Here is a 24,148-nt window from a genome sequence, read left to right on the forward strand (position 1 = left end):
TCTAAATCATGTTGAGCCACAGTTCCCATTTTCTAGATATACAGTATTCTTCAGGTGGTAAAAGGCTGATTTGGTTCCTGCTTCAAACACAGCTGTTAAAATTAAGTTCAGAGTCCAAAATGACACCAAATTTCTGGATTGAGCCATTGATTTTAACAGCGCTGACTGAAGCTAGGCACTAATCTTTGGATGCTCATCTTTGTTTACAAAGACAATAATTTCAGACTTCTCTTTATTTAGTTAAAGATAATTCTGGATTATCCAAGTGCTGATTAGACTGAGGAGCACACTTCAGCTTTGTATGGGACCAAAGTCCTCTGGTGAGACAGTAATATAGAGCTAAGTGTCATCAGCATAATTATGATCAGATATTTCATTTGTTTCTAGCGGCCTCATGTAGATACAGAACAATAGGAGGCCCAACATGGCGTTTTGGGGAACTCTACGTCATCTTTGTTTGAGTAAATCTGTTGTTACCAAATGATTTGAAGTAATTCCTGTCTTTCAAGGAGCCTTAAGTATGCAACATTTACTGTTTGCACTCCAGAAATCCTGAACCTTTCAAAAGCCACTGTGGTGAAAATCGAAAAGAAATCTGAATGTTTGTTTTTTTTTTTCTTTTTCCTGTTTACTCTAAAGAACCCGATCTGGTGATTTGAGATCCACATGAAGTGGAACCAGGTTTGGGTTAGATTGTTTCAGTGTAGAGGTGGTACAGACTGAGGCAAAACCAGGTGTGTGTCCTGGTTCAGATTGGGGGATGTCAGCTTCTAAGAATTCAGTATAAATAAAGTTTGACCTGAAAATGAAGGCATGTTGTCATGGTAGCAGTTGACCATTCCCTCTTCTCTCTCCTCTCTCTCTAGAATGTCCCGAGCTGCCTCTGTCCTCCTTTCTGACCCCTGCTTCCAGCTCCACTCCATCCAGCACCTCCTTGGGGAGGCGGGAGAGTCCTGCAGTTCCTCGGCAGCTGTCGTGTCCTCTACCCGTCCAATGGTTGGGACTTTGGGTTCGTCTGCTACACCTCAAGCTGCTGGGAACGCCACGGAGCGGAAACACTTCTCCCTGCATGCATGTGAGTCTTCGTGAATTCAGAAATGGAAACCACAATATTCCTGGTGGTTTCACTAAGTCAGAGGGTAAGATGCACTGTGGGTAATGTAGGAAAAAACTTTTGATCAGGGACGAAATTCATCAATCATAATCAACAGCTTCTTCATTTCAGCGTTCTGAACAAATGATTAAACTTTATGTTAAAAAATCAACAAAAACAAAAAAAAAAGTACAGTTTGAGGACAGAAACTGTTAACAGAAAAATCTCAGATTGCAAATTGAGATAGAAATTTTCTTTTTTTTTTCCATCGGTTAAAATTATCCTGCCAGATTATTTCGACAGTCTACTCCCACTCAGACTCAGTTGTTTTTTTAGCATCCTGTTCACGCTGCCAGTCTGACTCCAGATCATCTAGCTGTCAATCATCTATTCACTTTGACTGAAAACATTTTCTTCTGAAGCTGATGTTTCACACAGAAAGGAGGGAAAGTGGGGATGGAGAAGGGAGGAGGAGGGAGGCGTGGTGCCACCTGCCAGTCTGAGCATCAATGTTGTGTTATCACCTCTCCATCATGTGAGACGTGACGTTGTGTCACTGTGTGGGTGTGTTGTGTTTCCTAGGTGTGATCCTGGAGTTGGGCTGTTGCTGCCGGCAACGGCCCGACCCCCACCGCATCTTGCGCTGCTGTCATGGAAACACAAGCAGTTTCCATGACCACCTTGTGTGGCATCAGCAAACAGACCTGCTGTGTATCATGTGATAATTGTGGACAGAAAAAAAACACACCGATCACATGACCACCTGAAGGCTTCGATCTGCCAAACTCACAAGAACATGAGCTCAGTGTGAGGTTTCCTTCAGAAGAGATGTCTGAGGAAATCTTTAAAAAGGCAGAAACAGAAATCTAGCTTATTTCCATGACTCCAACTCGTTTCCATGACTGACTCGCTCTGATCACTCCCACTAGTTTCCATGAATATGAATTGGTTCCATCATTCACTCATTTCCGTTAATACAACTAATTTCCCTCAGTCCAACATGTTACAGTGAATTTGTTTAATTTCTTTAATCTGACATGTTTCAAGATATCAAAATTATTTCCATGAATTAACTTTTTTCCATCAATCAGAATAATTTTATTATCTGACTCATTTCCATCAACCCGACTTGTTTCCATGAATATGTCTTATTTTCCTAAATCTGACTAATTTCCCTCCTTTAAGCTGACATATTTTCAGGAATATGACTTATTTCCATGAATCTGACTTCTCTCCATTCATCTGATTTCTCTTCTTCAAGCCAACATGTTTCCATAAATCCAAATTGTTTCCATTAATCTAATTTCCATCAACCTGACTCATTTCCATGAATCAGAGTTGTTAAGATTATTGTTATTTTCTTCAATCTGATTAAGTTCTATCAATCCAACTTATTTGCATCAGTCTGGCTTATTTCCCTCAATTATTTATGTTTCTAGGAATTCAAATTATGTCCTTCAATCTGCTGTGTTTTCATCAATCCAGTTAATCTCCATGAATCCATCTAGTTTTCCATCAATCTGACTTATTTCCATCACTCCAACTGGTTTCCTTTAATCCATTTTGTTTCCCACAGTCAGATTCATTTGCATGAATCCGACTTGTTTCTATGAACTGGTGAATAAACTAGGCTCTGCAGAGTCCCCAGGCCAGTAAAGGCTGCACTGCTACAGGCTGGAATTCAGAAGAAGTTGTTGTTCTAACAGGAAACATCCACAGAGGAATGAAGAGCTCTTCAGGATTTCTTTCATTTCTCGGGGAAAACGTGGGATATTAAATCATATCTGGGAAGTTGCTGGTCAAGAAATGGATGCAGTCATTTAATCTGAGATCTTTTGTTTGTGCTGTGTTGAGATTCCTGTTGATCACATCAGAGTTCTGATCTGTTCTGGTCCAGGTTTTTAGTGCAGCATGGTTCTGATGACAGCTTTCCCGCTTGTTGAAATGGACCAGACTAATAAAGAAGCCCCATGATTTACAGCCAACATGGACGGTATGAGGTGGTTCTGATCCATTCTGTTTATTTTCTCTGGATCTATTGAAACTGGATGTTTGGACTAAAACAGACTCACAGTTAACAGGAACCGGGTCACTTTGATCACTTGTGGTCGTGTATTTCTGGTTGTGTATTTGTGGATGTGTGTCAGTGGTTGTGTATTTGTGGATGTGGGTCAGTGGTTGTGTATTTGTGGATGTGGGTCAGTGGTTGTGTATTTGTGGGTGTCAGGTGTGCAACTGAGGGTGTGGCCCTCGGCTCAGCAGCTGATCCCGTCTCAGAGTCATTTTTTCCTCTGGCTGCAGTTATTCTGGACAGGTTTGTCTTCAGACATGTCTTTCTTGTCCTTCAGCCATCCTCTGCTTCCTGTATCTGTACTTTTCTCCAGGATTTATCTCTAAATGTCTTCATTTTCATTTGAGGTTTTTGTTGAACTGGATTTTTTTCTTGTGTGTCATAAAGATGTAAATATAAAGCATCATAAAGTGAACAGTGATGATGAAATGATCAGGTGTTTAGTTGTTAGAGTTCAGGTAAAAAAAATACAACTACCTGTGTAAAGAGAAGCTGCAGGAGTCAGATGTTCAGGAATTTTTGGGTGGAGGTAAACTCGAGCGGTGCAGTGATGCTTGAATGAGTCCACCTCTGCTCTAACATTCCTCTGAACAACATTCAGAGTCCACCAGCAGCTACAAACACCTCATTTGTTGCCATGTGTCAGAATAATTATACTCCATGGGAAGCATATGCTCATTTCCATCATTTTCCTGGTTTGTGTGCACGTAATAAAATCCTCAGGCTCTGAATGTTTTATGGATGAGATGTTAGAGCATCAGACGTCTCGTTAACATCCAGCACTCGTGTTGTTTCCTTCAGAGCAGACAGCTAATTTATTTACTCAGTAAAAACTACAAATGGAACGTGTTTTGCTCTGGTGGTAATCAGGGAACAACGTGGATTCACTTTGTGTCTGGAGAACACTCAGTCGAGTGTGCTCCTGTAATATTTCATAACAAGACTGTCTGAAAAAAGGATGTGGAGGGAAGATAAAGAACAAACTGAGCAGATAAATGATCCTGTTCTCAGAAACAAACTGCAGATTCAGACGGTAAAGTCTAATTAGATCACTCAGACTTCAGTATTTGAAAGTTGGAGCAATTTTCCTTCTGTTAACTGCAGCAAGACTGCATCAAGTATGTGACCTAATCTTGGGTCTGTTTGGCTGCAACAGGACAGACCATCAGATATCCCAAGCAGTTTGAACACATTCACCAAAACATCATGAATTCATATCTCAGATCAGCAACATGTGTTTGTGGTCAACTCCGGACTCCATTTGGACCTGGTTTGCTGATGATCGGCTGAAATATGGGAATGGAGCTAAACACACACAAGCTCCAGAAGAGGGTGAGGTGATGATCAACTGTACAATTTTCTTTACGATCAGTTCTATGATTACCTTTACAATTATCTTTATGATTTTCTGCATAGTCGAGTATATGATCAGATTTACGATTTTCTTCGGGGATGTCCCAATAGAACTTACCACCTCCGATATGATACTGATATTGCAGCCTTTAGTATTGGCCGACACCAATATCAATCTGATACGATATCAGCAACAGCAACAGTAGGTAGGTATGAAAAAACTGACACATTTATTAACCATGGTTTGCATAAATGTGAACCATAAACATAAGAATGTACTACAAATGTATCAAATAAATAAGAAAACCGTAAAAAATAACATTAATAAATCCAATTTAAACAACAAGTTTATATTTTTAAAGTGCAAAATAACAATTCAAGGTCACTTGAGGTTTTTTTTAATGCCAGTATATGGTAAGGGGACAAAAAAACATACAGTTTTGTCCATTGTCCAACTTCTCAAAGTTGAAAGTCACAGTTTTAATTGTTGCCCAAAACAATGTGGTCTTTGCTCTTATTTATATTATCATTCTAATAAGAGCAGAAAACATATAATAGTCAGTCAGTTAACTTAAAGGATGACTAACCTTCCTACTCCTCCATCTCACTTTCTGAGCAGGATGTGGATATTCTTTTTTAAGAAGATAAGCATTTTGGCATGCTGAGCTGTCAGTGTGTTCCAGTGCTTATCAGTGATAATTGATGCTGTGCTAAAGAGCCTCTCGCTAGTTTTTTGTGACGCTGCTTCAGATGTGTGTTGAGGTTGGATTAATTAAACTTCCCTGGTTCTGTTCCACCGCGGGAAACTTGTGAATGACAAATGTTGCGCTCAGCTGCAATGTCTATTTTAGACTTTAATGAAAAATACTGCCACACAACCAACACCGCTTCTGCTCCTTGCTACTTTGCTAGCATACACTGTTGTGATCATGTGGGCTCTGCATTCTGGATCTGGGAGCTGCTGGAGCGGAATAGATAGCGAAATGTATTATTTGTATTGGAGTGCTTAAATCAGAGTTTTATAATGCAGGCCAATATGGTTCTGTGGCTGATATCGGCCCTATTTCCAACATCGGATCAGGACACCCCTAATTTTCTTGTATGATCAATTGTACGATTATCTGTACGATAATCTATACGATCTTTTGTATGAGTATATGTTGCAGGATCAGTTATATGATAAGCTGTGCGATTATCTGGCCAATTGGCTGTACAATTTGCTGTACAATCAGATGTTTGATAAGCTGTACGATCAGTGATAGGATCAGTACTGAGCAGCACTGACTCCGCCCACAACTCAGAGGCAAATTGCTAATGAGCTACTGGTCCTCTGCAGGAGCAGAGTCCTGGAAAAGGGCACAGGTTTTGTGATTTTGGCCAAAAACTTCATAATTTAAAGACCACAGAAAACATTTTAAATATATTGTTAAAGCAATGGAGTGGGTCTTTAATTTCACATTTAAGAGGATAATTCTGCAGCATGAGTCTGAGTGCTCAGAGAATAAATCCAGTTACTTCAGAGCTCCAATAAACCTTCAGACTGCAGCCTGTCAGCTGAAAGAACCACCGTTAGAGTAATGACACTGATAGAGTCTGAGAGGTCGACACTGGACACATCATAATGTCCCTCAGCTGATTCCACATCAAATCTCTGAATGAATCCATCTTTTCTTTGACGACATGTCCACTCTGGTCTTCTGTTCAGATCATTCAGCAGCTGATAGCTGATCAGCTCTGCTGTTGTGCTTTTTCTGGTTGAACTGGAAAAAACTTCCTTTTTGACTGATTCTGATCAAGCATCGTTTCTTTATTTTAATAAAAACAGCTGCAGAGATGTGCTGAAAAATAAGTCTAAATCCAGTATCAGAGTCAGATCCAGAGTTGATCCAGTTGTAAGGAGTTCTGAGCAGCTTTGTGTTTTGTTGTAAGCAGTTTGTGATTTTTATCTTGAAAGGTGCTATATAAATTAACATTTACTTTATTCTTAACACTCTTAAGCCCCCATTTCCACCAAGGGGCCCAGTATGGGACAGCTCGGTACACACTGTTTTTGCATTAGCACAGGGAAAGACTGGGAAAGGTACCAGAATAATTGAACCATCCTACTTTGTTATAGTGATGTGAGGATTGGTGCTGAAATATCTAAACCTCCAATAATCAGCTTTTTATGTTCTAGAATCTATTTTCATGTTAGAATATTGATATTTTAGTAATTTGGGGTAAATATAATATGCTATAATATCAGCATCTTGTCTAAATTCATCAATTCAACAGGCCAAGACTTAGTTGGTAAGGATGCCACAGAGGCTACTGTCATTAATATTCAGTAAAACAACCACTGTAGGGTTATACATAAAAATAAGGCTGAAAAATATTTGATAGAATAGACAGATAAAAGCGTCAATCATTCGTTTAAACAGAATATTAACTCAGTATTTTAATATGTAGGTGTTGACAAACATATGCAATTATTGTGGCATTTATATATTTATTTATTTATGCATTTAACTGGTAATTTCAGTTTGAGTCACAAAGTATTCTTTAAAAATGTAACTACCACTTCCTTTCCCATCAGCCTGCTTTGGAATAATTTTCCAAACATTAAGTTTTTGTACAAAGTATTAGTATCATGTTGGTATCACCAATACTGGCTTGTAGTTTACTTTGTATCAGATCGGAAAGAAAATGAGGGTATCGCACGTCACTACTTTGTTGGGACTTATAGCGGTGGTGTCCCAATCTTACTGAACCGACTCAAAAGGGTGGAGCTTGAAAAGCTGCTATCCATTGATTGGTCAAAGCATCTGTCATTTATGACTGTGAGACATGGAGGTGTTTAAAGGCAAAATGGAAAGAGATGACTCGCTCTATGGATGGATTTGAGGGCGTCATTCCTGTGTGGGATGAGGGTGTTTAAACACGGACGGTTATCACGGTGAGAGGGTTCAGCACCTGCACTTTTCACATATTTTTTAAAAAACAAGAACCTTTTCAGATTGGTGTTTGTGTCGCTAGCACCGTCTCTCTTGATGCATTTGTTTATCATTCAGCTGAGAAGGAGGAAACTAGCGGTACATGGTTCACACTGGCACATATTCATTTATCTGTCTCATGTCAATCAGACCCATGTCGCTGTCACGTGACGCTTAAGAATGAAACATGGTTATAACAGCAGCCATTTTTTGGCCTTGATTTCCTAAAGCTTTTCAGTATTTATGACTAGTAACAGCAGGAAAATCTGAGACAGAAAAAGGGGGCACAAACAATATATATATATATATTTTTAAGGTATTGAATTTCATTGAACTGAAAATGTTGAGCTGATTATTACAACTAAAGTGATCATCTAATGAAAAGAAGAAGAAAAACCCAAGTGAACTTTGTCTCTTTCTGTTGATACAATACAGTAAAAACGGGCAAATTTCAGGCACAGTCGCAAATGGTAAATAATCATGATTAATTAATTCGTAAGCTGTGATTGATCTGATTACCAATCTTAAGCACTTGACAGCCCTAATTATAACTGTTAAAAATAGTTTGTAAAAGTAACGTACAATGAAAACAACAATGGACCGAGATAGACCCTTGAGGACACAAACTGCTGGAAGACCACCATTCTCCTCTGTTTCTGTCGCATTCTGGATTTGGTTTCTGTCAGGATTAACTTTTCTCTCCTCTTCCTCCATATCTGTCCATAATTCTCTTCATTCTTTTCTCATCTGTTTCTCTCTGACGATGCTCATGTAACTCTGCTAATAATCAGCTTTTAGCCTCCACCCTCATCATCTCTCACTGCGGATAAACATGGCTGCTGTCCAACAAGCCAATATCGCAGCTCCAGCCGACCGCTCCCACTCAGAAACACGAGCCGTCTGATTACAGGAGGAAGAGGAGGGTAAATGGAGAGGCAAATCGAAATCCATCAAGTGTGAGGCTAAGAAGGAGAAGAGGTGAAGTAATGGAACAGAGGGAGGATGAGGCTGAAGAACAGCTCTGTTTGGTAACAGCAGGTTTCACTCATGAAGAGATGCTTCAGTCCAGTTTTAGCCTAGTTTCTGTTTATATTAGATATTCCCTCTACTTCATATTCAAACATAATGAGGCTCTCCGCTTATCACATCTCATCTGAAGAATTAAATCTTTTGGTTGATCCTGTTTTCAGCTGAAAGACTGAAAAACAAACAAAACAGTCCTCAGCCTGCATACACAGATCCATCAGGTCTTATCTCCAGCATGAGGGGCTCTGCTGCCAGCTGGACCTGATCTGGAGGCCTAAGAGCTCAGACTACCACACACTACCAGGATGTCCTAGCAAATCCTTCTGATGAAGACGAGATAGACTGGGCTCCTACGAAGAATCTAGCCCATGATCAGTGTTGGGTAGTAACGCGTCACTGTAACGCTGTTACTGTTGTCAGTAACTAATACTCTAATGCATTACTCTTTAAATAAAATAATTCAGTTACCGTTACTCTGTGGTGCGTTACTCTGTTACTAGCTGAATTACTACATTTCGGCTGTGACCTTCTTCCTGTGTAGAGCGGTGATGTAGCACAACATGGACGGTGATGCAAAGTCTGCTTGTTTTTCTAAGAAGTCACTTATAAAAATCATCACTCGCAGGTTGAAGGTTCCTGCTTTCTTTTTTTCACAGCTGTCCATAAAGCAATAACCGCTGGATGCAGAACAGAAACACGAAGACAACAGTCCTTTTTTTCAGGAACTGGTGTTCACAGCCCTGTTTCCTTGGTTACCATGGGTGTCCGAACAGGCACGCCCCTACACACGCCACACACACACGTGCACAACTTCACTTCACAGACAACGCCTGCAAATAACGGAAATATGTAAATAAAAATATATGTAATAAAAGAGTAGAAGGGCTCAACATTTAACAAAGATTTAATTTTTGAGCAGATGTTAAATTACTTTTTATTTCTATTTATTAGATTTTTTAAAAATAATCTGCTGACCTGACTTAAATAAATTAGTGTTGAAAAATTACTTTGTGTTTGAGTTTGTTTTATATTTTATTGTAATTAAGTTATAAGGATTTTAATGTGAGAATTTTTAAGAATGTTCTTTTACGAAAGTAACTACGGTTACTTTAAACAGTAACACATTTTGGTGTAAGTAATCAACAAAGTAACTGAGTTACTTTTTGGTGTATGGAGCACTGATCCACACACCAAGAAGTTCTAGACTTCCAGGATTTCCACGTTTCCACGTGCTTGGCCGTGTAGAAGCTGGTCTCAAGCAGCAGATAGTTCCAGATATCAGGAACGGAACTGATGGGTATTTCTCCAGTTCAAAGCTTCAATCGTTCGTGGGTGAAGTATAAGGATCTTTGACATTACAAAGATCAACTTCTCAAGCTATCGCAGCTAAACTGAGCAAATACACCGACATCTCACATCTTCCTAAAGAACATTATTATTCTTGTTAGTTTGACCTCCACCTTGACGGCCCTGCTTTGGGTTTGCTCCTGAGTGTTTGTATCCACCTCTCAGCTCATTAAAACGTGGGAACAGGTTGTTGAAATGAAGGACGGGACGTGTTGTTAGGAACCTGACATATTTAACACGTGATTCATCATCTGTTCAGCTACAACCAGAAGAAAACTTTCCCGGATGAGGATTTATTACAGGAGTATCGTTGGATCGCAGCAGCACTCAATTCTTGATGCAGAGGAATCCCTGCAGCTTTATTTATTGCCATGAAGCTCCTTTTACACAGGGTTACGAGCGGGATGACATATACTCTGTGGTCTAACTCATCAGCCTGGAAGATATCCCAAACAATCATCTGACTCATCACGGTCCATTTCTGGTTTTCAAGACATTAACTAATGAAGCGAATAAATCAAACGCATAAAGAAAGAAAGAAATTACCACAAAGACGTCAAGAGGAGTCAAGAAAAGCACAAAGATAACAGAAACTGTTTCCTCTCCATTATCCAGCAGCTTGTAAAAGCTCCTTCAGCAGCAGTAATTTGCAGTTATGGTTTTCTGGAAGATGTTTCTCCCTTGTGGTTGTGGAGGAACTTTGCTCTTCTTTCCTTTCATTGAGGTTTTCAGCACTGGTTTCTGCACAGCTCTCCGAAGGTCCCACAGCAGCAGGTTGAGGTCTGGACTTTGACTGGATCACGTCAGCACCTTAGTTATTACTTTTTCAGCCATTTTGTTGTAGATCTGCTGCTGTGTTTGGGATCATTGTCCTGTTGCATGGGACAGTTTCAGCCAAGGTAGAGCTGTCAGACAGATGGACTCACACCTCTAGAATACGTTATACTGAGGAGTTCATGGTCCACTGCAAAGACTGAAGGTGTCCATGTCCAGATCTTCCCCTCTGCCACCGTGCTGGTATGAGGTGGTCAAACATCTCCAAGTTGTTCTAGTCTGTCCAGAGGACTTTGGGCCTCATTCACCAATATTTTTTCCTATTAATCTTCTAAGATTTGATGTTTTTTATGAAAACCCATCATCACATTCACAAACGTGTTCATAGAGCCCAAAATTGTTCGCATCTAACGACGATGCTTTAAAGTGCACCTGTGTGCAGTCTATTGCACTGATGGGTTTAGGAAGACCAGAAACTTGACTACGACTTGTTGTTGAATAAATAACTGAAAATACTTCAGTTTTCCTCTAAGATTATGAATAAATTATAATGTTAAATTATAATGAAAAATTATGACGTTAGGACATGATTTTTACCTAATAATTCTGAAGTAGAATAAGCAGTATAGAAAATGGATGAATGTCTATTTTATTGATTGTTGTTCTTATTATTTTACCTGCTGTATAATTTCACTGTTTCCTTTAACATCTTTTGGAGACAACAGTTAAGAAAATCAGCCTCTGGCTATAATCCAGTGATTTTAAATTCATATTTCATGAAGTGCTCATTAACTTGCATCGTCCAAATAAATAAAATGAAAATTTAAAACATTTAAAAGAGCCGTTTCATTGTCTGTGTCTCAGATTGTTTCCTGTCAGATGAAACTTCTGGTTCTGGTTCAGGGTTAGGGTCTGTGCTGACGTGAACACCAAGCAGAAACGCCGTCTGATCTCTGCTCAGAGGTCTAGTCAGACTGGAGGTTGCCGCGTAAACGTGGACAGTGGTCGGTTAGGAGGAAAGGTTACCAGGTCGGGTTTGATGATAGCAGTTTAGGAGGAGGTTCTTTAGTTTCTCCTAAACCCTTTTGAACATAAAATGGTCAATAAATTATTTTCACTCCAGTGGAATTTGATGTTTACCATGTCAGTATGATGGCTTTTTTTTTTCCCATTGATTTTTTTTTTTATTTTACTTTGTTCTTTGTGAAGAATTCATTCATCCCTCTAAGTTCTTGGAAGCTGAACAGAACCAGTTCAGCTCAAGTCTGATCCCAGAATCAGAACCCACAGCTGAAAGTTGGAGGTTTTCCTCAAAGTGGCTCAGGAAGGATCAGCTAGGTACAGATAACATGTTTTTAACGTCAAACGTGTGTGATAACAGGCGTGTGTGTTTTCCTACAGACACCGACTACATCAGTGAGGAGGAGAAGCAGAAGGTGGAGCAGATGTTGGCGTTCCTCACCGAGGAGTCCAAACAGGCCGCGGCCTCCACAGCTGTAAGTAAAACAGCAACCCGTCCAGTTCTGTCTGAGCGGAAGGTTCTGGTTCTTGCTGAGTGAGTCCAGCAGCTGGTGTTGGAAACATCTGTAATCTGGGAGGTATTTGACCTGCGGACGTGGAGGTGGTGAGTTTAGGTTAATCTGGAGTTAATTAAGTTCTCAGCAGAGTCCCGGTTCTGGTCCAATAGTTACACAGAACCATCTGGAAATGGATCCGCTGGAAGGAGCTTCTGTCAGCCAATCAGAGAGCAGGACCCTCATTGGTCAGAGGTGTTGCGGTCTCTGAAAACGGTGACCAGACTGACTTGGATCATGTGAGTGATCAGTTCTGACCCGTCTGACGGGTTACAATATCTGCAGCGTTTTGGTTTTGGGAACGTTCAGTCCTGAACCGGTTCATCTTTTCTGCTACACTCCTGACACTCCATCTTCTGAGTTTTGATGAACAGGAACGCCACCGTGGCGAGGTTCTGGATGAGCATGGACGTCCCGTATATGAATAAAACATCTGATGTAAACACCATGATCTGAATAGTCTCTGTAGACTATAGGAACATTTAAATGTTCCCACAACAGGAAAAATCTGTAAAGATCAACAAAACAACTTTATATCATCATTGTACACCTGAACTCCGCCCGCTGACGGGAACAAGGACAAACACATGAAAATGAATCTTTCTCTTAGCCTACTGAGAGTGCTCAGTAGGAACCCACCTCCAACTTGATGTTCCTCAGTCAGGAAACCTGATCCCTCCCTCTACTCTGCCGGCTCCGAGTTTCCGGAAACGAGGATTTATTATTGATATGGAGAGAGGGTAGATGGAGGGAGGAGATGGAGTGCTGCATAAATCATCTTTCTGCAGAGTCATGCTTCCTCATACAGTAAATCAGCTGAGTGCCACGACGTTCTGTGATGGGAAGAAAAGAAAACTCAGCTGCTCAGAGTGAAATCCAATCCACTTTATTTAAATAGCACACTGAAAAAAAAAAAAACATGGTTACCAGTGTGCTGTACAAGACTCTCCACATGCAGCCAGAAATTCTGCACTCCAACAGCAAAAAAGACTTGTGAAATAAAAAATACACTAAAAGAAATTAGAACACTAAAAGAAACGTAAAAACAGTCGTAATTTATGCATACATCACTTGTGCATGGTTTTAACTCCTCCTGCCGGTCAGAAAGTTAAGCTGGCTCTACTGTTACCGAGGAAGTTGGAGCGACTCCGGACAGTTATTGTGTATTTCACTGTTGTTACGGAAAGAAGCCACACACACACAGGGAATGCTTTGTTACAGTTTCCTGTGAAGAAACACCAGCAAACAGCTTGGATTCATGGGATTGGCCGAGTAAAACAGCCTTTGCACTGGTTATGCAGTGAAATCATTCATCTGCCAGTAGCCTGAATCTCCACAAATCAAATATACAATGCAAAAAGACTTCATGTATTTCTGATATACGTAATACATTAGATATTATGATAGATTTAAAGTCAATTTTAGGGCACAGTTGTGGTCTCCATCTCATGAGTATTCAAATTAGGTAATAACGAGAATAGGTCCTTAAAAAAATGTAACATTAATCCCAGTTGGGTGCATGTATGTTTGCCAACACTATTGGCATGTTGAATAGTTCTCCAACAACAATACATGTTAACTCTTATACTAGTTGTTTTTATAAATTGTACATTCCTGTGTAAAAGTATGTCCACTCCCTGACTCCCCCATCTCTACTCTCTGGTTTCTCAAATGTGGAAGTACTTTACTGTGTTTAGCAGGCTTATTGATTACCCATACATCACACACATACACACACACGCAGCCAATACGTAACACACAATATATATCTGCATTAACCCACACACAATTCTCTTTAACAAGCTCTCTCATGGCCAACTGGACCACCATCTCCTGCATACCAAGCCTACTATGTGCAGCTCGGTGTAAATCACCTCCTTTGTCTTAAAAATATAACCTCACCCCGTTGATCTAAACAGTAGCTTAGGGGCAACAAACAAGCCTTAAACCTTGAACGCTAATATGAGGGAGGACAACAGTAACTCCCAGAAAGAAATGGGAATCATGAAATATATATGTATACTTTCCCATTTGGATATACACTGAAATCCAACATTACATTGTAAAACTGTAGTCAGCAGTATCCCACCTACATAAGTCATCCCATTTCAACAATGTAAGCCTGTGTATATGTGTGTATATTACTACTCAGCCAAGCCGGTCCGTAGGGTTCACCCAGGGCTCAGTTTCTTCTGGCATCCTTTGAGCTTTTAAAGATTTTCGTTTGCCCTCCTTCTGGCACAATTATCAGGGTTGCCAGGTAACGCAGCCCATATCTGATTCCTGTTTAGGTCAGCGGGAGGCTTCTTGCTTCTCTAAAGGCTGCTCTCGGTACAAGAAATTAAAAGATAAAAACACAGAAAGCGATTAAAAGGTTAAGGTATACTAGAAGAAATTGAAAGACTAAAAACAATTAATCGACAAAAATACAATGAAAATACTTCATAAAACTATGGTACACTAAAAGAAATTTAAAAAAGGCTTAAAAACATTAATACTAGAAGCACTAAGAGTGCAGACCTCTGCCAAGCCATTGTAATTTTTTTATTCATTCATTTATTCAGTGATTATGGGCAATATTTTTGAGCTAGAAGCTCTAATCGCAAAATTATCTTTATCTCCCCATAGTAAAGAATCCTTTAAAACATTCCTGGATCCAAGCAGTGATCTAGATCACCCCCAAAATCTACTTACTTGTCCCTTATTCCATTTATGAGATTTCTTGAAAATTTTATGAAAATTCGTTCATGACTTTTGGAGTTATTTTGCTAACAGACAGACAAACCAACGCCGCTGCAAAAAACCTCCACTTTAGGGGCGGTAACAAACAGAGACCACTACATTTCAAGCCAAGCAGTAAAAATGTGTCCAGAGTGGAGGCACGTTTGATCTGAGTGGGGAGCTCATTCCACTGTTTAGATCCTAGTACTGAAAAAGCTCACTGCTGGTTTTGTGTCTGGATCTAGGAACAACCAGAAGGATTTTATCTGCAGACCTCAGTGCCTTTGATGGAGCATAATGTTCTAACATGTCTGATATGCAAGCTGGTCCCAGTCTGTTTAACTATTTAAAAACTAACAGTAAAATCCAAAAAATAATTGTAAAATTGACGGACAGCCATTGTAGTGGAGCCAGGATGAGGATGATGTGTTCATGCTCTTTAGTGCCAGTTAAAAGCTGAGCAGCTGCATTTGGGAGCTGCTGTAAGCGAGCCAGGGAGGTTTGTTTGAGACCAGCATACAGAGCATTACAGTAGTCCAAGTGGGATGTAATAAAAGCATGAATCACACATTCACATTTTTTCTGTCTTTATTTAAATTGGACGATGTACATTAATTAACATGAGGTCACTGTGTAAATATGACAGATTTAGGTTTTTTTTTCAGTTTAATTTTCATCTGTAGTCCCACGGAATACAGTGTTCCAGGTGTGTGACGCCCTGATAGAAATACACCTACACACACATACATAATAATAAAAATAATAATATTAATAATAATAATAATAAATAAAAACTGGATTTCACCCTACCATTAAGCTGCCTATCAAGTTTAAAATCACCATCCATCTTGACATCAAGGTTTGTAATGACAGGTTTTACAGATGGTTATAAGGTACCCAGATCAAAAGCAGAGAGATCATGAGACCTGCTGGGAGCAGACATTATTACCTCTGTTTTGTCTTTAAAAAGTTAAAGTTACTCTTTGAAATCTTTGATAATTTTGTTTTAGAAGCAAATAAAATTGAGTATCTTTTGCATAAAAGTGATTAAAAAAATACCAGATTTTCTAAAAATTTACCAAGTGGGAGGATCTACAGTGACAATAAAATCGGGTCCTGAGTTGAGCCTTGGGGACCCCACAGGATGCTGTAGAAGAGGAGGAGTCCCCCAGCTTTACAGAAAACCTGGAGGACCCCACAGGAAAGTAAATCAATAGAAGAGGAGTCATCTCTATGAGGCCAGATCAGTCTCAATAGGAATGAACTCACGCCAGGTTTTTCACAAATGCACATGCTCTGGTTTGCATTTGTATTTCAGAATCGGAAATGCACACTTGCTGTTTCACAAATGCACATGCTCTGATTCACAAATATAATTTTGAGGCACACTTGTAAGATTATACGAATTGCTGAACGTGCATTTACGAACTGCTTCTCATTTGTGAACATCTCTGCATTCGTGAGAGAATTCTCTGCGGTGGATTTTGAGACTCCCCTGACGTCGCAGGGTAACGAATGTCACCATTGGTTGACTAATCTGTCAATCAAATTTCCGAGTGTGATTGACAGATTCATCAGTCAATCAGGTGTGTTTGCATTCAGCCAATCATACTGCTCCTTACATTTTCTCCATACTTTTAAACCTGTCGCAGAGCTATTTGAGCTATTTGAGGAGACGCAACAATCACTTGTTGCGTCTCCTCCATGTCTGCCCGCTAGTTGGACTTGAACTACCATGCTCAAATAGCTCTGCGACAGGTTTAAAAGTATGGAGAAAATGTAAGGAGCAGTATGATTGGCTGAATGCAAACACACCTGATTGACTGATGAATCTGTCAATCACACTCGGAAATTTGATTGACAGATTAGTCAACCAATGGTGACATTCGTTACCCTGCGACGTCAGGGGAGTCTCAAAATCCACCGCAGAGAATTCTCTCACGAATGCAGAGATGTTCACAAATGAGAAGCAGTTCGTAAATGCACGTTCAGCAATTCGTATAATCTTACAAGTGTGCCTCAAAATTATATTTGTGAATCAGAGCATGTGCATTTGTGAAACAGCAAGTGTGCATTTCCGATTCTGAAATACAAATGCAAACCAGAGCATGTGCATTTGTGAAACAGCAAGTGTGCATTTCCGATTCTGAAATACAAATGCAAACCGGGCATGTGCATTTGTGAAAAACGTGGCGTGAGTTCATTCCTATTGAGACTGATCTGGCCTCATACATCTCCCAGCTTTACAGAAAACCACCTGACAGAAAGATGAGATCTAAACCACTGGAGGGCAAGACCCCATGTATCAAGGGACTTTTGCAGTGTCTTGAGACACAATTTAAGTCTATTTAAATTTAAATTAAATCCATTTCATGATCCAAATTAGTCCAATTTATAGTAACTGTGTTCATATAAACCAATTCATCAAATTAATTACTTAGCTAAGGAAACCAACGGATTGCATCAAATCTTCTCTATCATGCAATCCTCCATCCTGAACTGCACGAGGAAAAGTTAGAGAGGAAAAACTCCCTTTTAACAGGAAGGAAAACTTCCATCAGAGCCAGGAAGACGGCATCCATCTGGACTAGTTAGGGGAGGAGAGGACAGGAAAGACAGGTCAACAAGCAGCTTAACTCTAAGCCAAGCTGGTTCCACAGAGAGGGTCTGATAGCTGAAGGCTCTGCCTCCCATTCTACTTTTAGAACCACTAGGAACCACAAGTAAACCTGCAGTCTGAGACTGAAAAGCTCTGCTGGGAAAATCTGGAAATCTGACATCTTTAAGATCCAATAGAGCTTGGTCACTAAGAGCTTTATATGTGAGGAGAAGAGTTTTAAATTCTATCCTGGATTTAACAGGGAACCTATGAAGAGAAGCTAAAACGAGAAATATGATCCCTGCTGATCGTTCTCATCAGAACCCTCACTGCAGTATTTTGGATCAGATGGAGACTTTTCAGAACATTTCTGGAACAGAATAATCAGGAATTACATTAGTCCAATCTGGAAAAAATAAATCCATGGACTAGTTTTACTGCATCCCTCTGAGACAGGATGTTCCTCACTTTGGAAATGTGTAGGTGAAAGATGTGTTTTATATGTGAGTAAAGGGACACATCCTGGTCCAGAATAACTCCAAGATATCCAAGTAAATAACAATCAGAGTAATTTCATAGCTAGACAGAGTCCTTCTGACTTTATCAGGTCCAAAGACAACAACCTCATTCTGTCTACATTTAGAAGGAGAGGTTTACAGGTTTTTGTTTTGTACTTGGTCCTGCTGTGGAGACGAGACGGCTTCTGTGTTCTCCTGTTCTGGTCTCAGAGGAACCTTCATCATAGATGCCACCTTCAGCTGCCTCAACAAGATTAAATCATCCAGCTGTTTGAAAAGCTGTCGGACCGCTTCGACCTCTGAGTGTTTGCACAGAGGATTAACACACACACGGCTGTGTTTGCTTTATCTTCACCATGACAACAGATGAAAATGTCAGGGAAACCAGCTCCTCAGCCGGCCGTTAAACCTCCAAAGAGGACAGTAAAGACAGCACAGACTTAGACTTGGACCAGCTGCTGGTTCTGTTTCTTATTCTTGTTTAGGTCCAGCAGAACTTGTGGTTCTGATCTTCATTAGGGTCCAGTAGACCTTCTGGTTCTGATCTGGTCTGATTCTGATCTTGTCCAGATCTGAATATCTGGTTTAAGCTGGTTCCTCAGTCCTTGTCTTTAGTCATCCGTCCTCTGTTGCTGTGTTCCATCCTCCATCTTCTATTCTCCATCCTTATCTTTCATATCTCTGTCTTCCATCATCCATCATCCATCCTTGTCCTCTGTCCTTGTCCTCTATTCTCTGTCTTTAGTTCTTGTCCTTCCTCTGTACTCCGTTCTTATCCTCCTGCCTTCACCCGTCTTTCATCCTTGTCCTCCATCCCTCTCAATTCACTCTCCTCCATCCTTAACCTTCATCCTTAGTCCTTGTCCTCCATCAACTGTCCTATGTTCTTACCCCCCTGGCTCCATCCTCATCCTTTGCCTTTTTTTTTTTCCATTTCTCTGTCTCCATCATCCATCTTTCCATCTCCATCCTTTGTCCTTGTCCTTCAACCTCTGTTTTTGCCCTCTATCCTCAGTCCCTGATGAACATCCTTCTCTCTGTTCTCCATCATCCACAGTTGTCTTCTGCCTTCTGTCCTTGTTCTCCATCCTCCATCCTTGTCCTCCATTTTTCTTCCCTCCTTCGTTCATCCTTGTCCTTTCCATGTTTGACCTCCAAATGTCCTGCCTCCATCCTTGTCCTCTCTCCTTTCCCTCCATTTCTGTCTCTATCATCCATCCTTGTCCTTCGTCCTTGTCCTCTGTTTGTTTTCTCCATCTTTTGTACTTTGTCCTTAATCTCCATCCTTTATCCTTGCCCTCCATCTGTCTGTCCTTCTCCCTCTGTCCATGTCTTCTCCATGTTTGACCTCCAAACATCTTTATTTTGGGATTTTTCGTCTCATCAGACTCATTTATTCTCTCCTCTGATGTTCTGGGATTCGTTTGAACTTTTGCTCCCTGAGCGGCATCACCCCGTTCCTCCTCTGGACCTTCCCACTCTCAGGCTGTCTGCCATCAGAACCGGAGCGTGCACACACACATTTACATGCACACACACATTCACGTGCACGCCTGTGCTGCTCTCTTTTTACTGGTCTCCTTCATGGTTTTCCTCCAATGCTCAGAGCAGCTGAACAGATTCTTTCCTGCAGCTTCTTCTGAAAAAACGAAAAAACAAAAACAAAGAAGAAGAAAATGTTCAAACAGAAGAGAAAGACGCACACGTGCACACAAACAGATGCACACACTTCCACCCCTTCAGAGGAAGCTGACCTTCATGCTAACACAGTGATTTGCATGTTGAGTCTATTTTTCCACAGAGACTATAAACAGAATTATGGCCTCACATCATGGCCATGCACACACACACACACACATGCACGCACACACCACATGTGCATGTTTTGTTATGAGACGTTCCCACAGGCTCCCAGACTCACAGAAAGGTCACAAATCAGAGCTGACAGATTTCCTCGTGAACCTTCCTGCAGGAAACACATCGACATCCAAACTCAAAGAAGTTTGATTTTCTTTTTCACTCCTTTCATTGAGAAGAATTCAACTAATATTTAATTAATCAATTTTAACAAAGATTCTGTTAAAAACTGAAAACATGATAAATGTTCAGTCTGAAGATCAGAACGTGTTAAATGGAGAGACAAATGTATCGATGGCTGTCAGTGAAAACCCACCAACCATAACAGAATCCAGAACGTTCTGACACTTCATCCTGAGCTTCCAACAAACAGAAACCAGATCATTATTGTTGGAAATGTGTTTGTTTCAGGAAATATTTCTGCTGCTTCTTCATGTGGAGCTGCATCAGCCTGTGGGTGGTGACAAGTGACAGAGGAGGAGAGGGGAGGTGTGGAGGAGGAATGAAGGAGGCAGGTTGAGGAGGTGGGGGTTAGATCCAGGTGTTGATAGGTAGGAAGTTTCCTGCAGAGAGACAGAAGAACAGTGGGAGGATGGAGAGTGACAAATGGGAATGTGTGGAAGAAATTTTCTCCCCTCAAAATAGATTTACTTGAGTTCAGCTTCTTTCTGTCATCCTGACCCCAGTTCCTGAAGTCTTGATGAAGGTTTTGTAGCGTGCCCTGAGGTGCACAACAGCAGCTCCTTGTCAGCCTGGTCTTTAGCAGCTGGTTCTGTGTGGTGTTATTATTGTGCCTGAGCAGCAGAGTGACATTCAGAGTTCAGACAAATGATTTTTGCAAATACAACAGTTACACTTGGGGCAGAAAGAGTACAAACTGATCTGAGGAAACTAAAATTCATTCTGTGCACACAAAATAAACTTCTCTGTGTACAGTAGATGTGCAACATTAAAACTTTCCCTCAGTTTTATTCATTTTCTCCCTCATCGTTCTCGGTCACACACCTGTCTACACGCTCTCCATGAAGCATCTGATCAGTTCTGTAAACACACTCGCTCAACTCGCTGCAGCCAGAGTTCCAACCAATCACAGCCTTGGACAGACTCATCCTGATTGGCTGTTTCACTGCATCATGATAACGCTGGAAAGATGGTTCCTAAGCTCTTTTTTATGACTTGGCTTCACATCAACACAGTTCTGATTTACTGGATCAGGTTTGACAGTGTGTTTAAAAGTAGCCGGAAAGTTTCCGATCCGTTTCATCAGAAATCAGATGTTTGAGGAGGATGGAGAGCAGATGGCAGTGAAAACACAAACATGTGACTAAGGTGTGGTGGTGTTGGTTCTGATCCGATCCTCCTCTTGGCTTCTGTCTGCAGCCGACCAGCGAAGAAGATCTCTGTCCGATCTGCTACGCTCACCAGATCTCTGCTGTCTTCAAACCCTGCTCACACAAGTCCTGCAAGTGAGTCCACACACCCACAATCACACTCACAAACACCTGAAATGCTCCTGCTTCTTCTGTGACTTCAGTTTGATGTAAACACATAAAAACAGCTGATTAAAGACATCCCGTGATGTGGTTTCTGTCTCTGCAGAGCCTGTATCAACCAGCACCTGATGAACAACAAGGACTGTTTCTTCTGCAAAGCCACCATCACTGGAGTGGAAGACTACAGCAAGCCCACCTCTTCCTAACACACACACACCTGACCCACACCTGACCCACACCTTACCCATGTTAGATACAATAAAAAAGTCTCAGTGAATACACACACAGTATATAACCCAGTAACACACACAGTCTGTTCAGGTGTGTGTGTTCTGGTCAAATCAGTCAACAGAACTCAGTTACAGTTTACCACCTGAACCAGCTGATTACGTCACTTTCAGGTGAATGCAGGAGAGGCCGATGGTCATGTGACGGTCATGTGACAAGAGCTCAGACTCAGGATGTGGATCATTTCTCACCTTCTACAGCTCATCTGCTTTCACCTGCTGAACACACACAGCATCACAACGTGCACATTACAGGTAGTTTTAATTCTTGATATATGGAGGCCTGTTTGTGTCAGTTCATGCTGCTTCGTCTACTGAACATGAGAAAGACATTTTAATATTTTTATGAATTTGTTAATGATGATCAGTGTTGATTCTAATTCACTTCATCTTTATTTGTACAGCACAAAGTCATAAATAAGAACTTATTCCAATTGAAGTCAGTGTAATCCAATTAAACAAATCCACATGGGTGTAATTTAGAACATCCGTATTCATACAAGCCAATTCATAAAAGTAATTACCTAATTTAGAGATTATCAAACATCTGGCTGTTGGTTCAACGGTAAAAAGTGATTAAAATAATGAAATAAGAAGTAAAACAATAAGATATTTGCATTCGATCACCCTTGTGATTTATATTTTGTTTTAATCAGTTGGATCATGAAGAAGAAAACTTTTAACATAAAGCAAATACAAACTAAAAAGACAAAACTTCATTTTCAGAAACAAAGTTTAAAAAAATAATTATAAAGAAAAAACGTTTTCGTAGATAAAACAATATTAATAATGTCGAAACAGAAATGAGTCAGTCTGCTTAGAAAAATCACAACCAGGGACTGAAAATTAATGTTTAAAATAAATATATAAATTAAAAATATTAATAAATTTTACATTTCATTAAATAAATAAAGACTTAAAGTGAAACAGAAAATCAAAGTAGAAATAATTTCTAATTTTATATATGAAATATTACATGAATTAAAAATTTCTTCAGTTATTTAAATATTTGTATTTATTTATTTATTCTTTGTTTAATCAGTTTCAGTCCAAACGGTTCAAAGTTTTACTTACAGAAAAATAATGAGTCTCATCTTCAGTTAGCAGAAATTTGGCACAAACAGAGCTCCGTACTCAGACAGGAGGCAGAACAGGATCTGGGTCAGACCAGAACCAGAAAAGAAAACACTCCCAGCTGCTGTCGACTGGTTAGATGGAAAGCAGGTTTCTGTTCACTCAGAGAGACACACCTTTACCTCAGTGCAAACACAGAAACAGAAAACTTTAAAAACAGGAGATTCAGAACTTTTCCTGTAAGAACCAACCGGACCTCCAGAGGTTCTGACGGCTGCAGTTTGTGGTGTAAACGTGACTTTAAGCCTCCATCAGCATGAACGTCCACAGAAACTGTGAGCTGCTTTTAGTGCGTTGGATCCTGAAAATGTTACTGAATCATCCAATACTGATCCAGTATCCAGGTCTCACACAGATCCGACTCGGTTTGTGAGTCGGTCTGTTGGATGGTGTCCGTTCAGCATGAAGTTCAAAGCAAAAACCTTTAAACATGACAACAAACTCCAACCTCGTCATCTGTCACCCAATCAGTGATTCTATCATCAGTTTGCGTTCCTGAGCTCTGAAACCAGAACCTGGATCAGTTCTGAACTGAAATCCAGAAAACAGAATCTTCTGATCTTCATCTGGCGTCTGAATCAAAGATCCAGTTTTCCGTCTGATTCCTTCTTTTCTTTCTCGGATCTCAGTGATCAATTCGGCCCGTTTGGATTCCACCAGGCTTTGATTCAAGTCCTTTTTTTTGACATCTGCAGTTTTTATGAGTAAACTGTTTCATCGGTGTGTGTGTGTGTGTGTGCGGTTCATCACTGACCCGGTTCTATTGGTGTGAAAGAGCATCCTATTGAAATGTAATCACATTAAATTATTTATCCTGAAAATGAAACCTGAACTCTGTCTGTCTGTTGAAGACATCAGCTTCACTATTTCTTCTGGTTCTGATAGAACTGGATTCAGCCTTCAACCCTGAAAACCGCCACTGAGCGCTGTTGCTTACATTGTCAGGAACTGTAGTGTGGGGTAAATTAGTAGTTTACCCTTGAGGTCGTCTACAGAAGTTTTCCAGACATTTTTATGTACCCCTTCCAGGATGTTTAAAATCCAGCCGCATAATGCAGAGTTTATTCAGAGACTATATCAGGAATCCTCAGTCCTGGTCCTCGAGGGCTGGTTTTAGAAGTTAGACTGAACCCATTTTACCTGAAAATAACTGAACAGTTAGCTTCAGGACTGTGAAATAATATATTAAGATATTTCACAAATTTCAAAACTGAGGTCATTGGATCTAAATCCAGCTTCCACTTCATCAGGGCCACCTTGCTAGTACCAGGTTGGAAACATTCCTCGGAGGTTTCCTCCATGTTGACATGACAGCATCACACAGTTGCT

General features: G+C 40.3%; 1 protein-coding gene across 2 annotated transcripts in view; it reads left to right on the plus strand.

Moving 5' to 3' along the window:
- The window catches only part of LOC121636447 (E3 ubiquitin-protein ligase RNF123), a 96,378-nt gene extending 72,738 nt beyond the window's left edge, over positions 1 to 23,640 (plus strand). For both annotated transcript variants that reach the window (XM_041979963.1, XM_041979962.1), the window contains exons 37-40: positions 867 to 1,075; positions 12,038 to 12,132; positions 21,286 to 21,371; positions 21,505 to 23,640. In XM_041979963.1, the coding sequence (XP_041835897.1) occupies positions 867 to 1,075; positions 12,038 to 12,132; positions 21,286 to 21,371; positions 21,505 to 21,604 (490 nt within the window). In that variant the 3' untranslated portion in view covers positions 21,605 to 23,640. The remainder of the gene's footprint in view (positions 1 to 866; positions 1,076 to 12,037; positions 12,133 to 21,285; positions 21,372 to 21,504) is intronic.
- Positions 23,641 to 24,148: the final 508 nt, after the last annotated feature.

Source organism: Melanotaenia boesemani, chromosome 3 (genome assembly GCF_017639745.1).
Source record: "Melanotaenia boesemani isolate fMelBoe1 chromosome 3, fMelBoe1.pri, whole genome shotgun sequence".
In the NCBI taxonomy this organism is placed as follows: Eukaryota; Metazoa; Chordata; class Actinopteri; order Atheriniformes; family Melanotaeniidae; genus Melanotaenia; species Melanotaenia boesemani.